Source organism: Semicossyphus pulcher, unplaced genomic scaffold (assembly GCF_022749685.1).
Source record: "Semicossyphus pulcher isolate SPU_LCO1_2020_fin unplaced genomic scaffold, fSemPul1.0.p SCAF_6, whole genome shotgun sequence".
In the NCBI taxonomy this organism is placed as follows: domain Eukaryota; kingdom Metazoa; phylum Chordata; class Actinopteri; order Labriformes; family Labridae; genus Semicossyphus; species Semicossyphus pulcher.
This window is the reverse complement of record NW_027211737.1, coordinates 8663684-8684099: the sequence shown is the minus strand read 5'-3', so window position 1 is coordinate 8684099 and position 20416 is coordinate 8663684. Positions and strand designations below refer to the sequence as shown.

Sequence of the window (20416 nt, the reverse complement as noted above, 5' to 3'; positions counted from 1 at the left end):
ACAGTGTTTGGGGGAGGGGTGAAAAACAATCATGAGGCAACCAAAGAGGATTTTCTGAACAGAAAAAAGCAACTAGAATGGGATTTCTCTGGTGGCTCTTGACACAATCCTCCTCTTTTTGAGGTGTTGGGATACTCACACAATCCAATGCATGCTGACTTTTCGTCTACTCGCTCTAGGTTAGCTGTCAGTGTGTGTTTGCTCATCAAAAAGATGAGCTGAAAAATTAGTTCTGATTTTTTTTTTTACAGTTGCAATGTGCTACTGAGAAATTAAGTTATCAAAAAAGGATAAAGGGGAATGACTGGAACATTTTAACAGAGATACACCAGGGCATTAAAAAGAGGTGTGAAAGAAGAGAGAGAGAGAAAGGAGGGAAGAGACATTAGACGTTAGTTGTGCTGGAATCTTGGCGGGAAGAGAGCAGAAGGGTTTTTTGGCAGACGAACAAGTGGGCTAAATAGTTTGGACACCCCTAGGTCATTCCTCCTCCTCCTCCTCGTCCTCTCCCTCCTTCCTGAGCTCAAATCCGGTGTGCTATCTTTGAGAAAAATGTGCTGTGTCACACCGAAAGGAAAGAGGCTCTCTAGAGATGGTGCAGTCTTTTCTGTGGATAATCACTCAGATAGTGAACGGTTGCCGTGCAGAGTAGGTGGTTATGATTGGCTGTTTGGGGGCGCTCTGAGGCTTGTTGTTTTTGTTAATGAACTTGATTTGATTGTTTTCTTATTCAATGACGATAACTGGCGACACCTTGTGCCAGAAAGAGATTACTTCTTGGTTACTGAAGAATTTCCTGATGGTGTTTTTAATCAGCGTTTCTTAGGAAAATCAATTTTTAGCAACAAAGGTTTATAGTTTTAAATGTGTCCCTCGTAAATCACTTTAAAACAAACTTTTTGATTTTTCTAAAACGGGCATTACATTTACTTTATTTTTCCCTTTTTGATTTAAGCTGAGAGTCTGGACTCTAAAGTTTCCGTCACACGTAATCTGCTTTCTGCTAACAATCCCACGATGCAATGCTTTGATAGGAGTGATTTTGACCACAGCCATTGGCCCAATCCCACTCTCCACCCTAGGCCTAAGCACTGAACCCTCACGAACTTTAATGACGTCAGGTGTGCAGCGCGTGAGTCCGTGAGGGTTTGAGAACTGCATAAAAATCAGGAATGGGACACACCATCATGACATCACACGTTACCTGGAAACAAGATGCGCCATTAAAGTAATAATCTCGAAGATTTTCATTTAAATAAATGTCTGTTAAGTCACTATCTATCACCGAACGAGGTAACACAATGGTGACTGAGCCTACGGCCCACTGATGAAAGCCTTTGCATCTGCAGTATTACAGACTGTGGCGAATTTCGCGGAAAAAATCACAAGCGGCGCCCAGTTAGTGACACGTTTTCCATCAGCCAGCAGTGGTTGGTCTGCCAGAGAGGGTAGGCGGAGCTAAGCGGCTGTTTTTCCGGCCTCTGCAAGTGTTGCGAGTAAACAGTAATCTACTATGGCTGAACAAACAAAGAAAAGATGGATGACTACAGATACAACTTCAACAATAAGTGAAAATCCAAAGAAGAAGAAACAAACTCGACGCTCAGATGAAAGCAAACAGGCTGAAAAGGAAAGAGACCGTCAGCGAGGAAAATCAAGAGTTACAACCGGAGCCAACCGTGGACGTCACACATGCAACACTGTCTGGATATCTGGGAAGTGTGCTCCTGCAATTACCGTTTATCACCATAGGTGCCGCCAAAGAGAACAAAACTGAGATCTTCGAGATTACCACTTTAAAGAATTAGAAAAAAATCCGACCTCCAGCATGTAATTGCGTATCTTACATTACAGTGTTTACATATTTTAGCAAACTAAAATAGGTGTTATTTTTAATCTTCTGTGAATATTTATTTGATAACATGACGTGCTCTAAATAACCACATAGCAACTAAATGTTGTCACTAACAGATAAACCTATTTGTGGTTCCCGTCACCTGCATGCTTTGTATACATTTACGGCGGGCAAATCACGTTTGTATAGGTCACCGAGTTGGCTATGGCCGCTGGGTAACCACCAAAGGAAAGTCTGCAGACATGCGGACTCACGGAAAGTCCCTAATTTGGCGTTGAAAAGTCCGTATCAGAGCCCGCACGCACTTTGTGATTTGACAGTTGGACAGCACTAAGCACTTATCGGGAACGTGATTCAAAGTCCCTGAGTGTGGAGATTGGGGCTGTGTTCAAAATGGTGTACTATATACTATATAGCGAATACTGCATACTGCGTTCGGCTGTAGTCTGTAGTACGGAGCTGTTCAGTTTATATTGCAGTATGCTAAGTCAGATGCCAGTTTCCGGTTTTGGAAAGCAGAAGTAAACAATAGCCTGCCAAGAGCAGATCGCCGCTTCTTTAGCTATAGTGCCCCCTTTGCTCTTCGGGAATGCTGCAGCCATCTGCCATTCCAACTGCTGCTGTGCTGTTCCAGCGCATTGCATTATGGGATACAGTAGGCGAGGTAGACTGGTCCGATGCATACTGGAGATTTTTTCCGAATCAGTACGACATGCGGGTATTTTTGGCATACGGCACATTTTGCTTTTGTTTGTATACTGCCTGGTACATTTTGGCCAAATCAGTACGTAATGCTAGCATAGTATGGCATTTCAAACACAGCATTTGTCTTCTTCCATGCTTTTAACCTTTTCTTTATTTCTTGGCTTGCTACTGCCACCAACTGTCGGTCAGTGGAATAGCGTGGTTTGCATGGATAACACATTTGCATTATCACCCTCTGCAGCCAGCAGGAGTGTTAATAGCATCACCTCTGTGCTTATGCCTGTGTGTTCTTTCACTAACACAAAATATATATGAACAAAAATGTTCCCGGTTGTTTTTTTCCTCTCTGGGCTTGTTTTGCAATAATAACCTTCCTGCTGTACAAAATATCTTTATTGCAACACTGCTCCCATTACTACCACAACTTTTACTACTGCTGCTCTCTCCCATTACTACTGTTAATCTCTCCCATTTACAGGATTACCCACATCATATTTTAATAATACATTAGCATTTAGATTTCACATAAAACGTTAATTATCCAAGGAAACTGAAATTACATAAGCTCTCCCTATAGCGTTTAATGAGAGTGGTTAGCGTTCACTATACTGAACAAACAGCCTGTAATTTCTTGCATGCCTTCGCTAACTAATCCTGTTTTACTCTTCCCATACATGCAGAGTTAAACATTCCTCTTGGTTTGCTCTCACCACAAGGAAGGAGTGACTCATGTACGATATTGTGCGTTGATGAGGGTAAACATATTATGGCAGAACTGTGCTGGCAGAAGTCTTAGCAGCACGTGGCTCGACCGCATTATAATAACTGTCGGATTAACAGAGTGGTTGGAGGGGCAGCGTCTGCAGTGGCGCCTCTTTCCTTAAGCAACACTGACGGGACAAAACAAAAGGTCTTTATTGACGAGCTGAGAGATTTAAATTCCTCCATAGGAGTTACTGACTGTTGTTTATTACTTTATAAATGAAGTGCTTGTTTGCAGTTTTTACGACTGTCTTTCAGGTTCTTATTGCAATCAGCGAGTCTCCAACAGAAACCATATGTGCATTAAATACACTTTTTTTCCTCCTTTCTCCATCCTTCAGTCTTTTTCCTTCCTTTCCCCCCACTTTTTTTTCCTCTCCTGCCCTCCGCTCGAGCTGATTTCTCTTCTGTGTCTCTCTCCACAGGGTGAACGGGGAGATGATGGAAGCACTGGGGCCAAAGGCTATCCTGGCAGGCAGGTGCAGTAAATCTAGTGTTGCGGTGCTGGTTGAGCAGGGCCACACACACACACACGCACACACACCAGCATGGAAACACACATATTCTGAATGCAGGTTTTTTTGAGGGGATTTTGGCCTTTTAATAAATCAAAGTTCAGCAAGTAATTTTTGCTTACTGTCAGAGAGATGAATAAAACAGGAGTTTAGACACAAAACTTTTAATCCTTGTTTGTTTTCTGCAGCTAAAAACAATAAATTTAAAGATATTGGATGCTGGAAAAAGAATCTCAGCCATCGGCATCTCAAAACCTAATTTGCCAAATCCAAATAAAACGTTTATAGCAGCTGAGCGAAAGCAAAAAGGCCTCAAAAAGGGCAACAAACAGCTCTAAGCTGTTGAGATGCACTTTTGGTAGATCAGCGACGGATGCCCCCGGTCCAGAGAGGAAATAAAATGTCACAAGGTTCCCGTCGTAAGCACTACTCCGAAGAAAGAAAAGGTAATAAAAGTGTGACTAATGCCACAGCTCCGCGGGTACAAATAAGCTTTCTCTGTCCCTCCAAACTGTGATTGTCAGCCCTTGCCTCACTTCTAGGAATAATGTTTAACTTGAGAAGTGAAAGCTGCGGAGCATTAACGTTTCTCTATATTTAAAATGTGTCCCCTTTCAGCTTTACGCAAATTTAAACTCCACAAACAGCTGGACGACTATTTGCTCGCTTACGCTTCCTGACTGTTTATGATAACGCAGAGTTCAGGCACGGGTCTCGCTGTTTGCATCTGTGCTTAAGCGCACTTACTGTGTCTGAACTCTGATCCCTTTAGACACTTAGTGGTGTGTGATGGATTAGGTTTTAGCTCCCCCTACCATCTGTGGGCTGTGAATCACTACGGGCTGTAGGTTTATGTCAAGACGTTGCACTTTGCTGAAGGGAGTTCTCCCGAGCTGAGAGTTGATCTTTGTAGTTGCAACGGGAGATTTTATGCACCGTTGGATTTGCCGTCAGTGTCTCTGAGAAATTGATGTGAATGCTGCTGAAGTATTAACACTGCAAAAGGCAGCAGAGAGGCTTATTTAAATGTTCAAAAAGATGCAAAACTCTGTTTAAAGTGGATGCATATCATTAAGTAGTGACAAGTTTCCACCTGGTTAGATGTATGGTGACATTTTTTCTTTGGTTTTCCAATCAAGTACTTTTAGAGACACAAATAAAAGTTCTGCCACTGTTTGCAACCACAGAAATATGTTTTTTTATCTGTTACATTTAGGGTTTACCCGGGCCTGTAGGGAAAATGGGGCCAAAAGGAATCAGGGTGAGTAAATGTTGGAAGAATGGCCGCATTGGCATGGTGTTTTTTAATTAAATGTAAACTCTTTAAAGACCCCCTCCAGTGAAAACCCAGTGTTTAACCTTGTAAACATCTCCATGTGGTGTTCTTCATGTGCTACAAGACATATCAGGGACAACATCAGCAGTCATCTCCATGGCTGGGCCTGTCTGCTTTTAAACTGCAGTGTACCAAGGACAGGCTGAACAACACCTTTTCAGATTGGCAGGTTTGAGACGTCACAAACCTAAGGAGCCAATCCCGTTAATGGACGGAGTGACGCTATGCATATCATTGTGTGCAACCTATGGCAACCACTTGGGTGATGCGTGCGCCAGCTGTAACCAGCGTCGTTAGTTATATACACTACTGACTACTAACGTTAAAGGTATAATAAGTATGATTTTTTCTTGCATTTTGTCAACAACACATTCAAACTGGGCCGCTCCTCCTGGCCTCTGCGTCACCAGAAGCTCACTCTCATTCTCTCGTGCGAGAACACACCCACCCTGACGAGCTAACACCGACAGCGCTACCATGCTAACCGCCGGACAGAAAGAAGGCCATCTCTGCATCGCACTTTTACCATGTTTGCCGGTCTGAATGGGGCCCAGTTGCTTATTTGAACCACTCCCATACTCAGCTATAAGTTCTGATTGGCTCAGGGAACCACGACAGCGCCCCTCCCGAAAACATCCTGTCCAAAGCAAACCAACAGAATAGATGCAGAGGGAAGGGTCTCACAAGGGTCTGCTCACACACACACTCACCAGCACACGTGTATAGAGGGCCATAAGTGATGTTTTTTGTTATTATATTTGTAAAAGTCTATATTTAATTTCTCTAGGAAAATCCTACTTATTATACCTTTAACGTTAATACTACTTATTTCTACATTTCAAGCTAGCTAAGTTTCAAGAAGTTGCCTCTAAACGATGGCAGAGACAGGTTTTGTTTTTGCGACGAAGAGGGCGGTGGAAATGTGAGCTGTGGGCGGGGCCTATGCAGATTCAGGAGTTTTTAATGAGGGAGAAGGAGGAGATGCCTCAGGAGGATTTTTACAAGGTAATTAAACGTATTTTGCAGAAAAATCATATCAGACACAATTTATTATTTCAAGCAGAGCATTATATATGTCTTAAACATGACTGGAGCTGGTCTTTAAAGGAGTATTTTATGTGAATATGTATAGTATTATCTTGCACTCTACGGCCTAAAGAAGTAAGAATAATCAGAATCAGACATTTTATGCGTACTTGTTTTCATGCTACCTCACTCCACGCTTCAACTTGGAGCCATAAGGGAGAGAAGCACGACCCTTTTCTGACTTTTCTCAGATTTTTTAAACTTTAACTTTCTGAAATGAACTGTTAAATCCATGCTAAGTGAATTACCTAACCAGTGTGGGTGCATATAAAATCCCAGTGTCATAAACGCCACTCTTTTACCGTTGTTAACTCCATGATGATAATGACAGATGGTTCTGTTCGTATACTTAAAGTACTGTAGCGGTAATTAACTCTGGCTCTCTTTACAACTTTTTTATGCTTGCTATTCTTGCTCATGTAAGCCAAATATCATAAAACTATATGGCTCTGCTTGGAGCATGATAATGCATTCAGATGTTAGCTTCTCATTAAATGTCAGTGTAACTTATGTCTCTGCTGCTTGGCCATATTTCTCTCCTCTTGCACTGAGCAGGTTTGGCAGAGACATCTTCAGAGATCCCTGATGTGAGGGTATGTGCCCTTGGACTACATCGTGGAAGCCAGCACCATGCAGTCCATGGGCATATACACTTGCCTCAAGGCTTAGCTCTTCAAGACCACTCCACTGTGGAGAAAAGCCTGTGGTGCTGTAACAGATCAAAGCATCACAGCTGAAGTCTTTGTAGAGATTCTTAGACATGTGTTACTCTTATTGTTATCTAACAGTTCATCAACGTCCATCATCTCTGCTCACTCTCATTGTCCACCTTCTTTTGCTTTTCCATCTATCTGTGCCTTACCTGTTCCCCCACTCCATCTTTTATTCATCTCTCCAGGGTCACATTGGCATCCCTGGGCTTTTTGGCCGTCCCGGTCCTGATGGCGAGAGAGTGAGTATTGGTGGCTGGGTCGCATTATACGTCTGTCTGAGGGTCATGAAATAGAAATAGATTTCATTCTGGAAGCACTGCAGGCACACTTCAGCAAATCACTATTATGAGCTCAAAGTAGCGCGAGCTCCCCTCGTCTGTATTGGATCAAGCCACAGGGAAAAGAAAACCTACAGCCCAACTTCTCTACTGTGTTGGATGAGGTTAAAATGTTGATGGCTGATTTGAATTTAATTAAAAAACAGGACTCAAACTCCAGTGAAACTCCAAAGCAAAATAGAGGCACAAAATATGAAAGCGATTTCATACTGGGTGTTCTGTTTTATATTTTTAGTCACATGGGCCAAGTGTCACTCTGGCACTGCTGGTCTTCAATTGCGTCAGTCAGTCGAGTCATTTTTATTCTTTGAGTAAAAGACTGGTTATTTTTTAATGACATTTACAAAAAGGTCCCTTTTTATCTAGTGCCAACAACGGCTAACAAAGTTTCACTATGCCAGGATATACAAAAAACGCATAATGCTCGCATTCTACCAGGCTAACATGGAAAGGTTTTATATTGAATTTGAGCAAATAAGGGTGCTAATTTAGCCTTATGCTCAAGGCATACCTTAAGTTTACCTTAAACTGATAATCTTGAAGATTTCAGTTTTGTTTCCTTGGATGCCACCTACTGGCAAAATACAGTAATTATGGGAACACTTCCTAATTTAACCAGACGTCTACAGTTGGCTCCCTTTGTCACGATTCTTTAATGTTATAATCTCGAAGATCTCTGTTTCGTACTCTTTGGCGGCACCTATGGCGATTAACGGTAATTGCGGGAGCACACTTCCCAGATATCTAAACAGTGTTGCATGTGTGACGTCCACGGTTGGCTCCGGTTGTAACTCTTGATTTTCCTCGCTGACGCTTTCCTATTTAGACCATAGTTTGCCTTCATCTGAGCGTCGAGTTTGTTTCTTTTTCTTTGGATTTTCACTTATTTTTGAAGTTGTATCTGTAGTCATCCATCTTTTCTTCGTTTGTTCAGCCATAGTAGATTACTGTTTACTCGCAACACCTGCAGAGACCGGAAAAGCAGCCGCTTAGCTCCGCCTACCCTCTCTGGCAGACCAACCACTGCTGGGTGATGGAAAACGCGTCACTAACTGGGCGCTGCTTGTGTTTTTTTCCGTGAAAGTCGCCACAGACACCCAGTCCGTAATAATACTATATACTGCAAATGTAAAGGCTTTCATCAGTTGGCCATCGGCTCAATCACCATTGTGTTACCTCATTCGTCGATAGAGAGTGACTTAACAGACATTTATTTAAATGAAAATCTTCAAGATTATTTCTTTAAGTTTACCATAAATACAGCTGTGGCTGATAAACTACACTTTAGAAAGTAGAGCCACGATATAGGATTTGATCCCGACCAGCTGATTCTTAAATGAATTAAAATAGTCGTCCTACAGAAGATAAACTTGTTTGATTTGGTCAATAAAACAACATCAACTCAGGGTCCATTTAGTAGCTGTTCGGATCTTTAAATCACATCTGCTGGTTTTCATCAGCAGATTTTCAAATTAAGTTTTTTTCCCTGTGCAATTTAAAAATTGTGCATCTTTATTATGTTCCACTAAAGTTCATGATGTGAGATTAAAGGAAGTTCTGCCAAAGCTCCTAAATGGACCATAGCTTGTTTTGTAAATTGCTGTTGACAAGCTCAAGAATAAAACTTTTCTCCATCCAACACATTTGTTTTCTGTTGTATAACTGGCATCAAAGCCTCACAGGGCTGCCAGTGTGGCTTTTAGTCATATAATAATTTAGTCATATTAAAACTAATAAAATAAAATCTAATAATTTCTGTTTCTTTAAATGTGTACTCTGTATCTCTTCTTTTTTTCCTCTCTCTCTCTCTTGCATCTCTCTTGTCTTTCCTGTTTCCAGGGAATTCCTGGCGTTCATGGGAAGAAGGGCAAGATGGGTAGGCCGGTAAAGTTTTCTCTCAACATACTTCTCAGAGAACATTTTTAATGCTGCCTCTTGAAAGGTGTTTTTTTTCTTGATTTATGGGCTCTTACTGTAGTGCAGAGCTACTTTAAAGGGGTATTATAAGACCATTACTCTGACAGCGACTCCTGGTCTTAGACATAAGTCTGTGAAATAAAGTTGTGATAACGCCGACTCTGGCACTGTAATGCTAGGAGTTACTATAGGGAACGCTATAAGGGGAACAATGTGCACCCTAAAGATAATTACTGGCCTCATATTAAAGTCGGTGACTCCGAATCTATAAATCTTGTGTGATTAATTTTCTCTCTCTCAAGCCGATTAGGAAACATTGTATGTTAAACATTATGCTCGTTACAAAGCTTGTTCTGCATTAGGCTGATATGATAATGTGATGTGTCAGTTGTGGCTTTGGCTCTCCGCAGACTTTACCCACAGATCAGCAAAGTCTACCGTCATTGGCGCCTGAGACTAAATTTCCCATCCCTCCAGGCTTACATGGAAAATAATGAAACGGCACGTAACCACTTGAGTAAATCTGATATTTTCCCAGGCCTGCTGTGGTTCTACATGCTTTTTTTAATACTAGTATACTATAACGGTCACTGACATCGACTCAGGCCAAGAAATCTGCCTATAAAAGCCAAGTCATGATGATGACAAGCCATTTCTTTTCCTCTGTGGTGGAAAGTGAGGTCAGTCACTTTATGCAACAAGTTTTATTTCTGTCCTGAGTCAGCAGAAGAGAAGTTGAACTAAATGGGGAACGACACACGAGAGGAGGACTTGGCATGCTCGATTAATTTGACTTAGAAGTGATTCAAAAGGTCCCTAAGCCTGCAACGTAAATGCTAATTGCATTTTATGTTTTTAAAGAGCTCCCCTTCTTCTCTGTTTTTCTCTTGCACAGATCAAACTGTGTAAAGAGCATCTTCAACCACGCTAAAAGTTTTTGTCAATATGAGAATGATGACTTACATGTGTTTCTAATCGTACCAAGTCAGTAACTGACATTTTTGGAAAAGGGCACATTTTTCCACATTTCCTGTGAGCTTCATGTTGCTCCGATTACTGCGCATTACTTTATCCACAAATGCCCGATGTTCTAATTCAGCGCTCTGCCAGACAAACGATCCTATCTGTGCCATCTCTTGAGGTCTTAGTAATTTTCCTCCTGACAGAGATTAAGAGGTCTCTCCTGTATTCTGCCCTTTATCATTTATCTAAGCGTAGCGTTGGCCTGCTGTAGGCGAGTGCTGAGCTTTTGCACGCTGGGTTGAATGTTGACCTTGGCACATTGACAAGCACACGTGGAGCGTGTGGCCTCTAGGCTGCATCACGCCTCTTGTTCTGCCTCTATAATGGAATTACGAGCACCAAGCAAAAAAAAAGGACTGAGTCAGCAGTTCCTGAGCCAAGCAGCTTTATTCGCCCATTTAGGCAAGTCCTGGGGGTTTGGTTCGCGGGCTGCCATGCGCTCCCTGCCAGCGCGTGCACGCATAGACGCTCGGTCGCTCGGAAACGCTCAGCCGGGGAATTTCCTGCCGGTCTCCCAGGAATGGAGCGCTGGGAGCAAATTTGATGGGATTTGCTTGGCTTTATTCAGCTAACTTCTGTTTTGGGAAACACTGTGGGGGTCTTGGGAAAGGGGGTGTTGTTCAGACTTGAGAAAAAATGTGATATTGAGCTATAAAATAAAATTGATTTGACTTTATTGATCCCCTGCGCTGGGTGTGATGACTTTACTATATTAACTGTGTGATACATCAATAAATTCAACATTAAAATGGGCATTTTACAGTGTGAATATAATAAAATGAGTCACTTCCCCCTGTGGTTAAATAACTATCCTGTTTCTGTGTCTGCTCAGGGGTTTCCTGGTGACTTTGGAGAGAGGGGACCTCCTGGCCCTGATGGGAACCCAGTAAGTGAAAATTCAAAGCACATCCCCATACATGTGAAGAGTCATAATCTCTTGCAGAACAAGGTATGTAGTCTTTTAAAATGTCCCTGGGCGAGCATATGCAGGCAGAACTAGACGGGGACTTGACATCAGGATTTCTAAGCATAAAAGGTATTTTAGGTGTTAGTGAGATCCGGGTAAAATGTACATTTGATACAGTTGACTGGGCGCGTGGGGATGGGTGTGTATATGTGGGTGTGGTCTGCAACAAACACTGAAACACTGTCTGTGTATTCATCTATCCACTACTATTTAAGCGACACCAGAGTGTACACATACAGTTGAGTCTTAAAGGAGCAGTTCGCCCCTGGAAAAAGCCACTGTCAGTCAAAGCTGGTGTTCTCTGTAATCGATAGAAGCAATAATATTTGAAATTGGTGCCATAGCTGTGGAGAAAGTTGTACAAACAGCTCGTGGTTTCGCCCATTCTACATTCCTACAACACCCAGCATGCATTGCGCCCCTCCCTCTCCCTCCCCTCCCTGAAAGGAACGGCCCAGCGAGAGAGTTTTCCAGTCAAGGACATTGATCGTTGCAGGCAATGGCTCCGAGCGGTACAGAATCTGATATACGATGAGAATATACTGGTGGATCGTCTATAAAAACTTCTGCAGTCTACATTTCAAACCTGACGATTTTGAACGAGACATGAAATCGGAGGCGGGCCTCCTGGACTGAGGTAGTTTAGCGAGCTCCCTGGCCTTCGCCAGATGACACGTTTTACGTAGTCTGGTGGAGGTTTTCCAGGGCCCATTGGAGTAGCAGATAGCGTCCTCCAAAGGCACAGAGCCAAATTGCATTTTTTTTGCTACCATAATGGCATTAGCTCCCCAAAACAGCATGATAGGACTGAGGTTGAAAATTGGCTTACTGGCCCTTTAAAGTACTACACTGTTAGCAATAAGTTACAACAAGCATATAACTCAAATTGTAAAGCTAAACAAGCATCCATGTCAACCCTATCAATACAACAAAGATAAATGAGGGTGCATACATTGCTGTTGAAACAAATGTAGCTACATTTCACCTGCTAGCACGCTAACTGCTGCCACGCTAATCGCTGATGTGCTAACGCTAGCGTGCTAATCGCACTTTACAACTTCTTAACACAATACAACAACTAAATGAAAGTATTTCGTGTTATTTTGTGCAACACCATACGGGTGATTCGGGCAACTTACTAACTTACTAGCTAACAACTAACTGAACACAACTTGTCAGAGAGCTAGTTGAGGTGAGTAGACCTGCACTCAGAAACGAGGGAGGAACTGTGATGTCACCTGACAGGGAGCCTTTCATAAGAATAAGGAATAAAGATGCAAACAGTAAACAAGACAAACTTTTTCAACTTTTTAGTAATTTAGTTTGACAAGTTCAATATTTCTGTAAAATTCCCTGTCAGAGCATGTTGTTTAACAGCAACAACATTTGATCCCTGCCCAGGACTGACTGTGAGGCAAATCTGTGCAATTATTCCGTAACTTCCAAACCCACCATAATCTACACTGATGAGAGGACATTGTCAGCACTTTCTTTTCTTTACATTGACCCTCACTGCTCCCGATTGAGTGAGATTGTGATTGGATGACCCCTGAGAGCCTCCTCCAGGCCTCCGCATACAGAGGGAAAGAGGGAAGATGTTCCATTTGGCTGAATTCATTCAAAAGGAGAACGAGGAGGCGACAGGAAGGCCACACTGCGATATGTGTGTCATCCATCCCTCCATTGGACGCGTAGCTTGGAGAGGATGTAGGCATGGCATGTGGCTGGGGGGTACATCATTCAGAAAACAAGCCTCTCTCTGTGTCGAGTGCCAAGTGCTCACTCACTGTGCTCAAATGAGTGGGAATGCACATTACTCAGGCAATTAGTGGAGGAAAACACTAGTAAACAAACAGAATAAACAAACATACTGTATGCTTTCATGTGTATCCTCTCCATGCAGCTGACTGTGCTCCTGTTGCACCTTTTGTTTATTTCTCTTTGTCTGTCCTCTCAGGGTGAACTGGGAGCTCCTGGCCCGTGCGGAGTCCCTGGTCTTTCTGTGAGTTTTGTATCTTTCTCACTTTCTTTTTGTTTTTATACATTGCCTCCTTTAAATCCCTGTCTGTGTTTTCTTTTCTCTGGAAATCAGCTTGAGAATAATGTTTTGAAAAGGGTTATACAAAAGCTGGTTTGATTCCTTATTGGCTATTCTTATTCATCTCTTCCAGACATTTCTGTTCAGACTTTGAGCTCAGAAAGTTTTTTTGTGTTATGAGTTTCAGTCCTGGATTTAAAACTTCAATTCTTTTTCCACGCAGACCAAAATGTGTCTGAGGCACTTTAATCAAAAACTGACAAGTGCCAAAGCTGGCAGTGAATGTCAGGTCATCTCAGCATTCTAGTTTTTTCTGATCAGATAGTTGCTGATTATTATGAGTTTTTTTCCATTTAGTTCTATGATTAAAATTCAAGAAGTTTGGCATCTTATTCCAAATAAAAAGCATGTTTATATTCATTAACATAAGATATTAAGAACTGAGACTAAGCACAAGTATAGAAGAATATTCAGATCATGTTCTGACCTTACCGTACCGGAAGGAGCAACAGCAGTTGTGAAATAAAAAACATTCACAGACAAACTGGAGTCAATGGTAATATTTAAATATAAATCAAGCTTTTGTGTATTTGTCTGGACATTTAGCATTCGTTCTAGTTTTGTGTGTGTTGTTATTTGCAGGGAGACATGGGCCCTGTTGGCATTATGGGCTTACCAGGACCTCCAGGCATTAAGGTAAATCATGCAGTTTTCTAGTTATGTCTTTAACTCATTTTGACAAAGGATACAACATAAGCAGGGTGAATTGTGACGATGATTTGATCTTAAAGAGAATGCTATCAAGTAGACATGTGGTTGCTGTTGGGATAAGGTTAAATATTGTATTTTATACAACAGTTTGTTCCATCCTAGTAATCTGATTGGACAAGAGGCATTTCGTGAGTGGTGATAGAGAGAACAACATCACTGGAACTTTTCACTCTGTGTATCACTCCGCCTCCGCCAGGTGTTCTGAATACTGTTAACATTACAGCAGACCGCGTATGTTTACATTAATCAAGCTGGTACCTCTGAATCACACAGCAGACTCTTATTTCACTGGTTGATGATAAATCAGAACAAAATGTACATGACAAAAACAGCTGATCTGTGGTAACCTCTAGACACAGTACAGGAGAATGTTCGGGTTGCTTAGCAACAAAAGTCCAGTTTCAGTTAAGTTGTGAAACTAGTTGAGTTGGTGGAGCAAAAATAATCTATTGTTGATTAATACTGTTTACTACTATTAGCCGCTTGTATAACGTTTGTATAGTTAAGCAGTATCACATGTGGTCGAGGTCGAGATGTTCTGAATATTATCACTGCTGTGATTGTGCCTATGACTGAATTGCAGCAGTAATGATATTCAGTAAAACATCACTCCCTCTCATGCGATAATGTTTAAACATATATTAGCCCCAGTGAAGAGGGAACAACCAGGACAACATGTTTAACCTTTATTTCTAATTTTTTCCTTTTTGCTTCAAAGGGAGTACCTGGAAACTCAGGGGAGCCCGGACTGAAAGGTGATAAGGTGATCTGCATATGTCTTTCTCAGACTACTTACATTACCCGACCCACGTACAACGATTGTAGGGCTGACAAATCACAAAAATGTAACTCTTGTGAAATCTAACACCCTGCATATCACATGTCACCCAACACTGCTGTAACTCATTCAACTAAATAATTTATTCAAACATTTCGATTTTGTTTTCATGATTTTTCTGTGTTTTCTCAGGGGGATGTTGGCTTACCAGGAGAGCCAGGGCCGTGTGGGTTCCAAGGGGACAAGGTTGGTATTTGTTTGTAATTATAAGATGCCAGCTTCTCCTTCCTGTATGTCAAATCTGTCATTGATCAAGACACTGAACTCCATATTATGTCACCGCCTGTGTTTGTGTGAACTGGATTTATTGGAACATCTTGTTCTGCTGTCTAAAAGTGCAGCCTATTCACCATTTGTTTTATCCTTGTGTTTCAGCATGTTCATGTGTGAGATTTGTTCTTTCTTTGACGTGTCTGTTTACACTGAGCTGGGGTCTATGTTACAGGGTATCCGTGGCTCTCCTGGGTTGCCTGGTCCCTGTGGGAAACCTGGACCACAGGTATTTTCTATCCCCAATTCAAACATCAACAACAAGCAGGGAAAATTATGAAACACAAGTATAAAGCTAAATTTCCATTGTTGATAACACATGTTAAAAATTCTGCCATTGAAACTCTAATGTACTCCATTCTAGGCCGGATCAAGGCATAGGCGATATAGGCGGTTGCCTAGGGCGCCGCGTTCTGGGGGGCGCTGGCTTGAGCCTCAAACATTTTAATGAAGCCCCAATGTTGAATTCAAGCCTACTGCAAGATTGACAGCTTCACTCCTAACCTTTATCTCTGCTCCGCTCGCATTAACCGTCACTCTGCCGCACTCTCTCTCTTACCACTTCTTCTTTTGTCGTACATATAATGTACGTTCTGTTGTTTAATTGGCTCGCCCTACTCGACTAATCCCACATGTGATACAGACAGACAGACAACATATAATAAAAAGGGGGGGGAAGAGAGAGAGCAGCATGTGATGGAAAGAGAGAGAGAGAGGAAAGAGACAAAGAAACTCTATCTTAAAAAGTTTATTGTGAGTGTCTATGAATGAAGAAAAACCCTTTTATTACAGTAAACTAATGCTAACTTGTGAATTTCACATTTTTTATAAGTCTGTTCAATAAATGTTAAATGATAGCAGTTCAGGTACACATTTTTACATTTTCAATGGTTACTTTGAATGTAAATAAAGAGTGCATACAATTGCATCAAAATAGAGCTTTTTATGTATAAAAAATATATAAATATCAATATAAAATCTATTAATCTGCTGGATAACTGTGTTGCACACTGGCATGCAAAATAAAAAATGATATTGTGTGGCAGAAATTTTCAGTGGGGGCGCAAAAATTCTAAACCTCAAACATTTAGGGCGCCAAAATGTCCAGAGCCGGCCCTGACTCCATTAACGCAACATAATTGACTCTACATGTTAGTTTCTTTTTGATTAGATTGCACAGTTAATCCGTGATCTTAATCTGTACACTGCAGAGTGTTACTTCATACAGAGATTATCCTTTTAGCTTTTGTTTAGTCATTTAATTCCCGGCTACACGGCTGTGGTTGCTTGCATATCCTCTGTCTGTGAAACGCAGTGGAGATGTTTTTTCAGTGATCCCTAATTGATAAATAAAGTACCATCTCTCCAGTGGGTCTAAGAGTAAGCTGAAAGTGGACACAGCGTCTGTCAAACGTTGTGGACTTTTTTCGCTCAGCTCCATCAGATAAGAATAGTGTTCTGAAACGTCGTGTACGTCCCAGGGTGCACAAAAACATACTGGTGCTCTTGAGGAAAAAAAATGGTGGAAATCTTCAAATGTATACAAAAGCAAAACTTCAGGCACTCAAGCATGTAGGAAAATGTTGGTCCAACAAATGTGTGCTAATCAAGCTCAGGCATAAACAACCCCCTTTAAAGAGCAGGGCACCGGCGAATTCCCAGTTCAGATGCTGCCTTAGCTCTGAGACTAATCCACCAAAGTTGGCACTCCTGTCTGAAGTGTCCTTAATATTTTCAGTGCCCTCTGATCTAATTTGAGATTGTGGCCTGGAGAGCTCACTCCCCTGCTTGCTTGACCTGCTACAGGATGTAACAGCTGTTCTGAATGATATTAAAAAATGGGGTGCATTACCTTAGAATGCACAAAGATGATGTACTTTGTGGCAGAGGCAATGAGGCAGATTTCTTGTCTTTTTCAAGGTTATATTAGATTTTTTTGTAACATACTACATGATGTACAAACCTTTTAGTGAACTTTGGGCTATGCTATTGTCAATTTGGTTAGATAACACAAATAAATCAGTTGAAAATTCCAATCTCTTTTTGAACAATGAAAATGCCTTTGTTGTTACGGCATGATTCACTACAGCACTCTGGTTTAAGCTGTCCTGAAAGGCTTCGCAATTTGTTTTAAGGCTAACAGGACCATGCTGATAAAAAAGGCATTTTAATTGCTAGGAAAGAGAATAGCTTGGAGTTTTCTTGTGACTTTTCTTTCTATCCGTAACCCTATCCAGAGAGCAGTGTTGTAATCTGTGAACTAACAGTGAGATTGTTTGTGACATTTCACAGGGAAAACCTGGTGAAAAAGGCCCTGATGGTTTACCTGGCCCTCCTGGCTTAGAGGTAAGAAGAATTCTGTTACTAAGGGGGGAATTCACTAAAGCATTGTGCGGCTAAACCTGTGCAAATGACACAAAAGACGCCTCATTCTCCAAGCACACGCAGAGGGTTGAATGCACCCCAAAGTGCGCCGCAGAGCAAACACTGCCTCTGTGCTCTGGTGCTGTTTGCGTGTATTTAAATGAGCCTCGTGGCAAAAAGCACCTAATTCACTAACGTCAGCGCTAACAGCACCGCGCAGTAAGAGAGAAAATATTACCGTCTGCAGAGAGCTGTTGGTAACTATGGCGTAGAAATGTCATGCTCCGTTTCCAGTGATCAAGACGACAGTTCCATCTTTTGTGTGATAAAAAATGTATTTGTCTGTAAGAACAATCTTGATAATACTTGTGTCATTATGTCATTATTATTATAATCAGGAGATCAATCACGTGTGAGGCTCAACCCCGGCTCACGGGCACACTTTGTCCACATGTTTGGAGACGGTCTGGAGCCGTTACGCAGGTCGGAGATTATTATATGGACCAGCAGCTGTTGCACACTCGTTTAAAAAATGAAGCTGCGTTACAGACAGTTAAACTGGTAAACACCTGTCGAGTCTGGACTTTACAATAAACTGTTAAAAGAGCTGCCCCCTCCTCTCCCTGCTCATCATCGATCTGTGCATGGAGTTGAGAGCCATCAGTGAGGGCGCAGCAGAGAGTGGAGGTGCAGACAGCTTCTCTCCACAATCAGACACAAAACAAGAGCAAACTGCACGGCTTCAGTTGAATATCATCAGTGCAATTTGTTTTGTGAAGTGGACCTCGAGACGGAGCAGGCAGCGGGTGCAACTGATGTGCAATTTATGGAGCTATCAGCGGCCGCAAGTTCATTCTTAGTGAATTCCCCCCTCAGTGTTGTATTTTAACCAGATGCATCATATTTACGTCACATTATCATTGGATGTACAGAGCATGCTACCGTGGTGATGAAGCTGTGGTTCATTTTGTCACAGGGCTTCCCAGGAGACATCGGGCCACCAGGACAAAACGGCCCTGAAGGACCCAAGGTCAGTAGAGTCACATTAAAGCGTTATACATTTTCAGTGAATAGAAATGAAGTCAAAGTTTACATTCAGTGTTTCATCCTCAGGGAAAGCAAGGGACAAGAGGTTTGCCAGGTCCGAGAGGAACACTTGGACTTCAGGTGGGACTGCATGGAGTTTGAAAATGAATAAAATACAGAAGCAGTTTGTCTCCTCCTGACCTTTTGTGACTGTTTCTTCGTCAGGGCGATGAGGGACCAGTTGGGCCAGTCGGACCTGCTGGACTCGAGGTGAGTGCTGATTGGAGAAGCCCTGCAGCTCAAGAGCAGTTAGAAAATACTATAACTTTGTTATCTTTTTGGATCCACACACAACACCGCAATACTTATTACGCACCATCGCACCCCATGTGTCTCTGCCTAAATTACGCCTTGGAGGACTAACTGTGGCCTCTCCTTTGGCTGACTAATGTCTCTTTGTTCTAAAACCTCCTACTGGACACTGTGTACTCATATTACCAGATTGGTCAGCAAATCACTATGCTCTTCTATCATTTAAAAAATCACAAACAAAAGCAACTGTCTTTTCACGGCAAACCAAAATGTACAGTAGTAAGAGTTGATTGATACGTTGTAAGATGAATGCAGAGGAAAAGGTGCATTTTAACCTAAAGCCTGACAACATTTCACCGCGCTGGTATCTCTTCTGAAGGTCAAATGTGTGATTAGAGTTAAATCGAGGGTTGCTATAAATAACTTATAGTCCCCTTCAGTGTTTGTTTTTCAAATATCTCGACCATACAGGCTTTGCACGACAAACTAAGGACTTAACAAGAGACAAAGAGGATGTCTTTGAACTGTTCTGCAGGGTAAATTAAAGTCAACAGTCCCTGTCCAAAAAACAGTGTTTGTTTGGAGTCATCCCAGGCTAAACAAAACAGAAGACTTTCAGTGAAACTCTCTATATTTACCACAGTTAACTCTATTCTGCCATCTCCCAAAAGTGCAACCCACAAGTGATAGCTGAAAACAAACATAAATGACCCAATGACTTGTGTGAGTAATAAGGAGCCTTTGATGCTGCAAACAGCTCTTTGTTTTATGGATCATTAAGTTTCTTAAAGGGGTGTTTTTGTTTTGGCATCAGTTGTTGGTTTGTTTTGTGCGGCGGCGGCGTCTCGTGGGACGGCAGACTCACAGACTGTACCTTTTCACAGGAGTTTACTGTTTGTTGTGCGGCGCTGCAGTGCACTTCTCTGTGTCATTCTTGCTTTCTGTTCAGGGCAGGCCTGGGAGGGAGGGATTCCCTGGACTGACAGGCCCAGATGGACTCAAGGTCAGACCTAATAGTCACATATTCACCGCCGAAACACTGTCATCCTTAACTGAACATTCTCTCCCCGGCTTTCTTTTATGATAATGTATCATCTGAATAAGTGTAAATTAGATGTTAATTCTCCGCTACCACAGGGGAACCCGCCTCCGAGCACATTTCAGCTGATTTGAACTAAAAATGAAAGGCTTGAATAAGTTTGTGATATGCTAATTGTCTGCGTTGCTGTAGGGCGAGACCGGGATAACTGGCGAGGTCGGAAAGCTTGGCGAGAGGGTAAAGACTTCTCTCTCCTCTCTCTGCTGTTTGATGCTCGCTGCGTGTCTCCTTATGTGTCTGTTTTGTTGGAGTCCCAAAAGCTGCGCTGCCTCGTCTGAGAAACCTAACTTCAATTGAGTTAAGAGAAATAAGAGACAGTTAAGACAGCTTGTTTTTCTCTCCTTCAGGGGCTGCCTGGGTTTGTCGGGCCTGTCGGAGAGGCGGGCATCGCCGGAGAAAAGGTTAGCAAGGTCTCAATTTGTCAGGCTTTGGAGGTATCACAGCTTGTTGTTGTCCAGTGTCCAATTTTGGGCTGTGAAAT

At 42.1% G+C, this 20416-nt stretch overlaps 1 protein-coding gene across 1 annotated transcript in view; it reads left to right on the top strand.

The window, feature by feature from the left end:
- The window catches only part of col27a1b (collagen, type XXVII, alpha 1b), an 87290-nt gene that overhangs the window by 35364 nt on the left and 31510 nt on the right, over positions 1 to 20416 (top strand). Inside the window, exons 9-25 of the mRNA XM_069683171.1 lie at positions 3748 to 3801; positions 5054 to 5098; positions 7158 to 7211; positions 9150 to 9194; positions 11083 to 11136; positions 13175 to 13219; positions 13898 to 13951; positions 14745 to 14789; positions 14997 to 15050; positions 15310 to 15363; positions 17427 to 17480; positions 18475 to 18528; positions 18612 to 18665; positions 18750 to 18794; positions 19786 to 19839; positions 20068 to 20112; positions 20283 to 20336. Of these exons, the coding sequence (XP_069539272.1) occupies positions 3748 to 3801; positions 5054 to 5098; positions 7158 to 7211; positions 9150 to 9194; positions 11083 to 11136; positions 13175 to 13219; positions 13898 to 13951; positions 14745 to 14789; positions 14997 to 15050; positions 15310 to 15363; positions 17427 to 17480; positions 18475 to 18528; positions 18612 to 18665; positions 18750 to 18794; positions 19786 to 19839; positions 20068 to 20112; positions 20283 to 20336 (864 nt within the window). The remainder of the gene's footprint in view (positions 1 to 3747; positions 3802 to 5053; positions 5099 to 7157; positions 7212 to 9149; positions 9195 to 11082; positions 11137 to 13174; positions 13220 to 13897; positions 13952 to 14744; positions 14790 to 14996; positions 15051 to 15309; positions 15364 to 17426; positions 17481 to 18474; positions 18529 to 18611; positions 18666 to 18749; positions 18795 to 19785; positions 19840 to 20067; positions 20113 to 20282; positions 20337 to 20416) is intronic.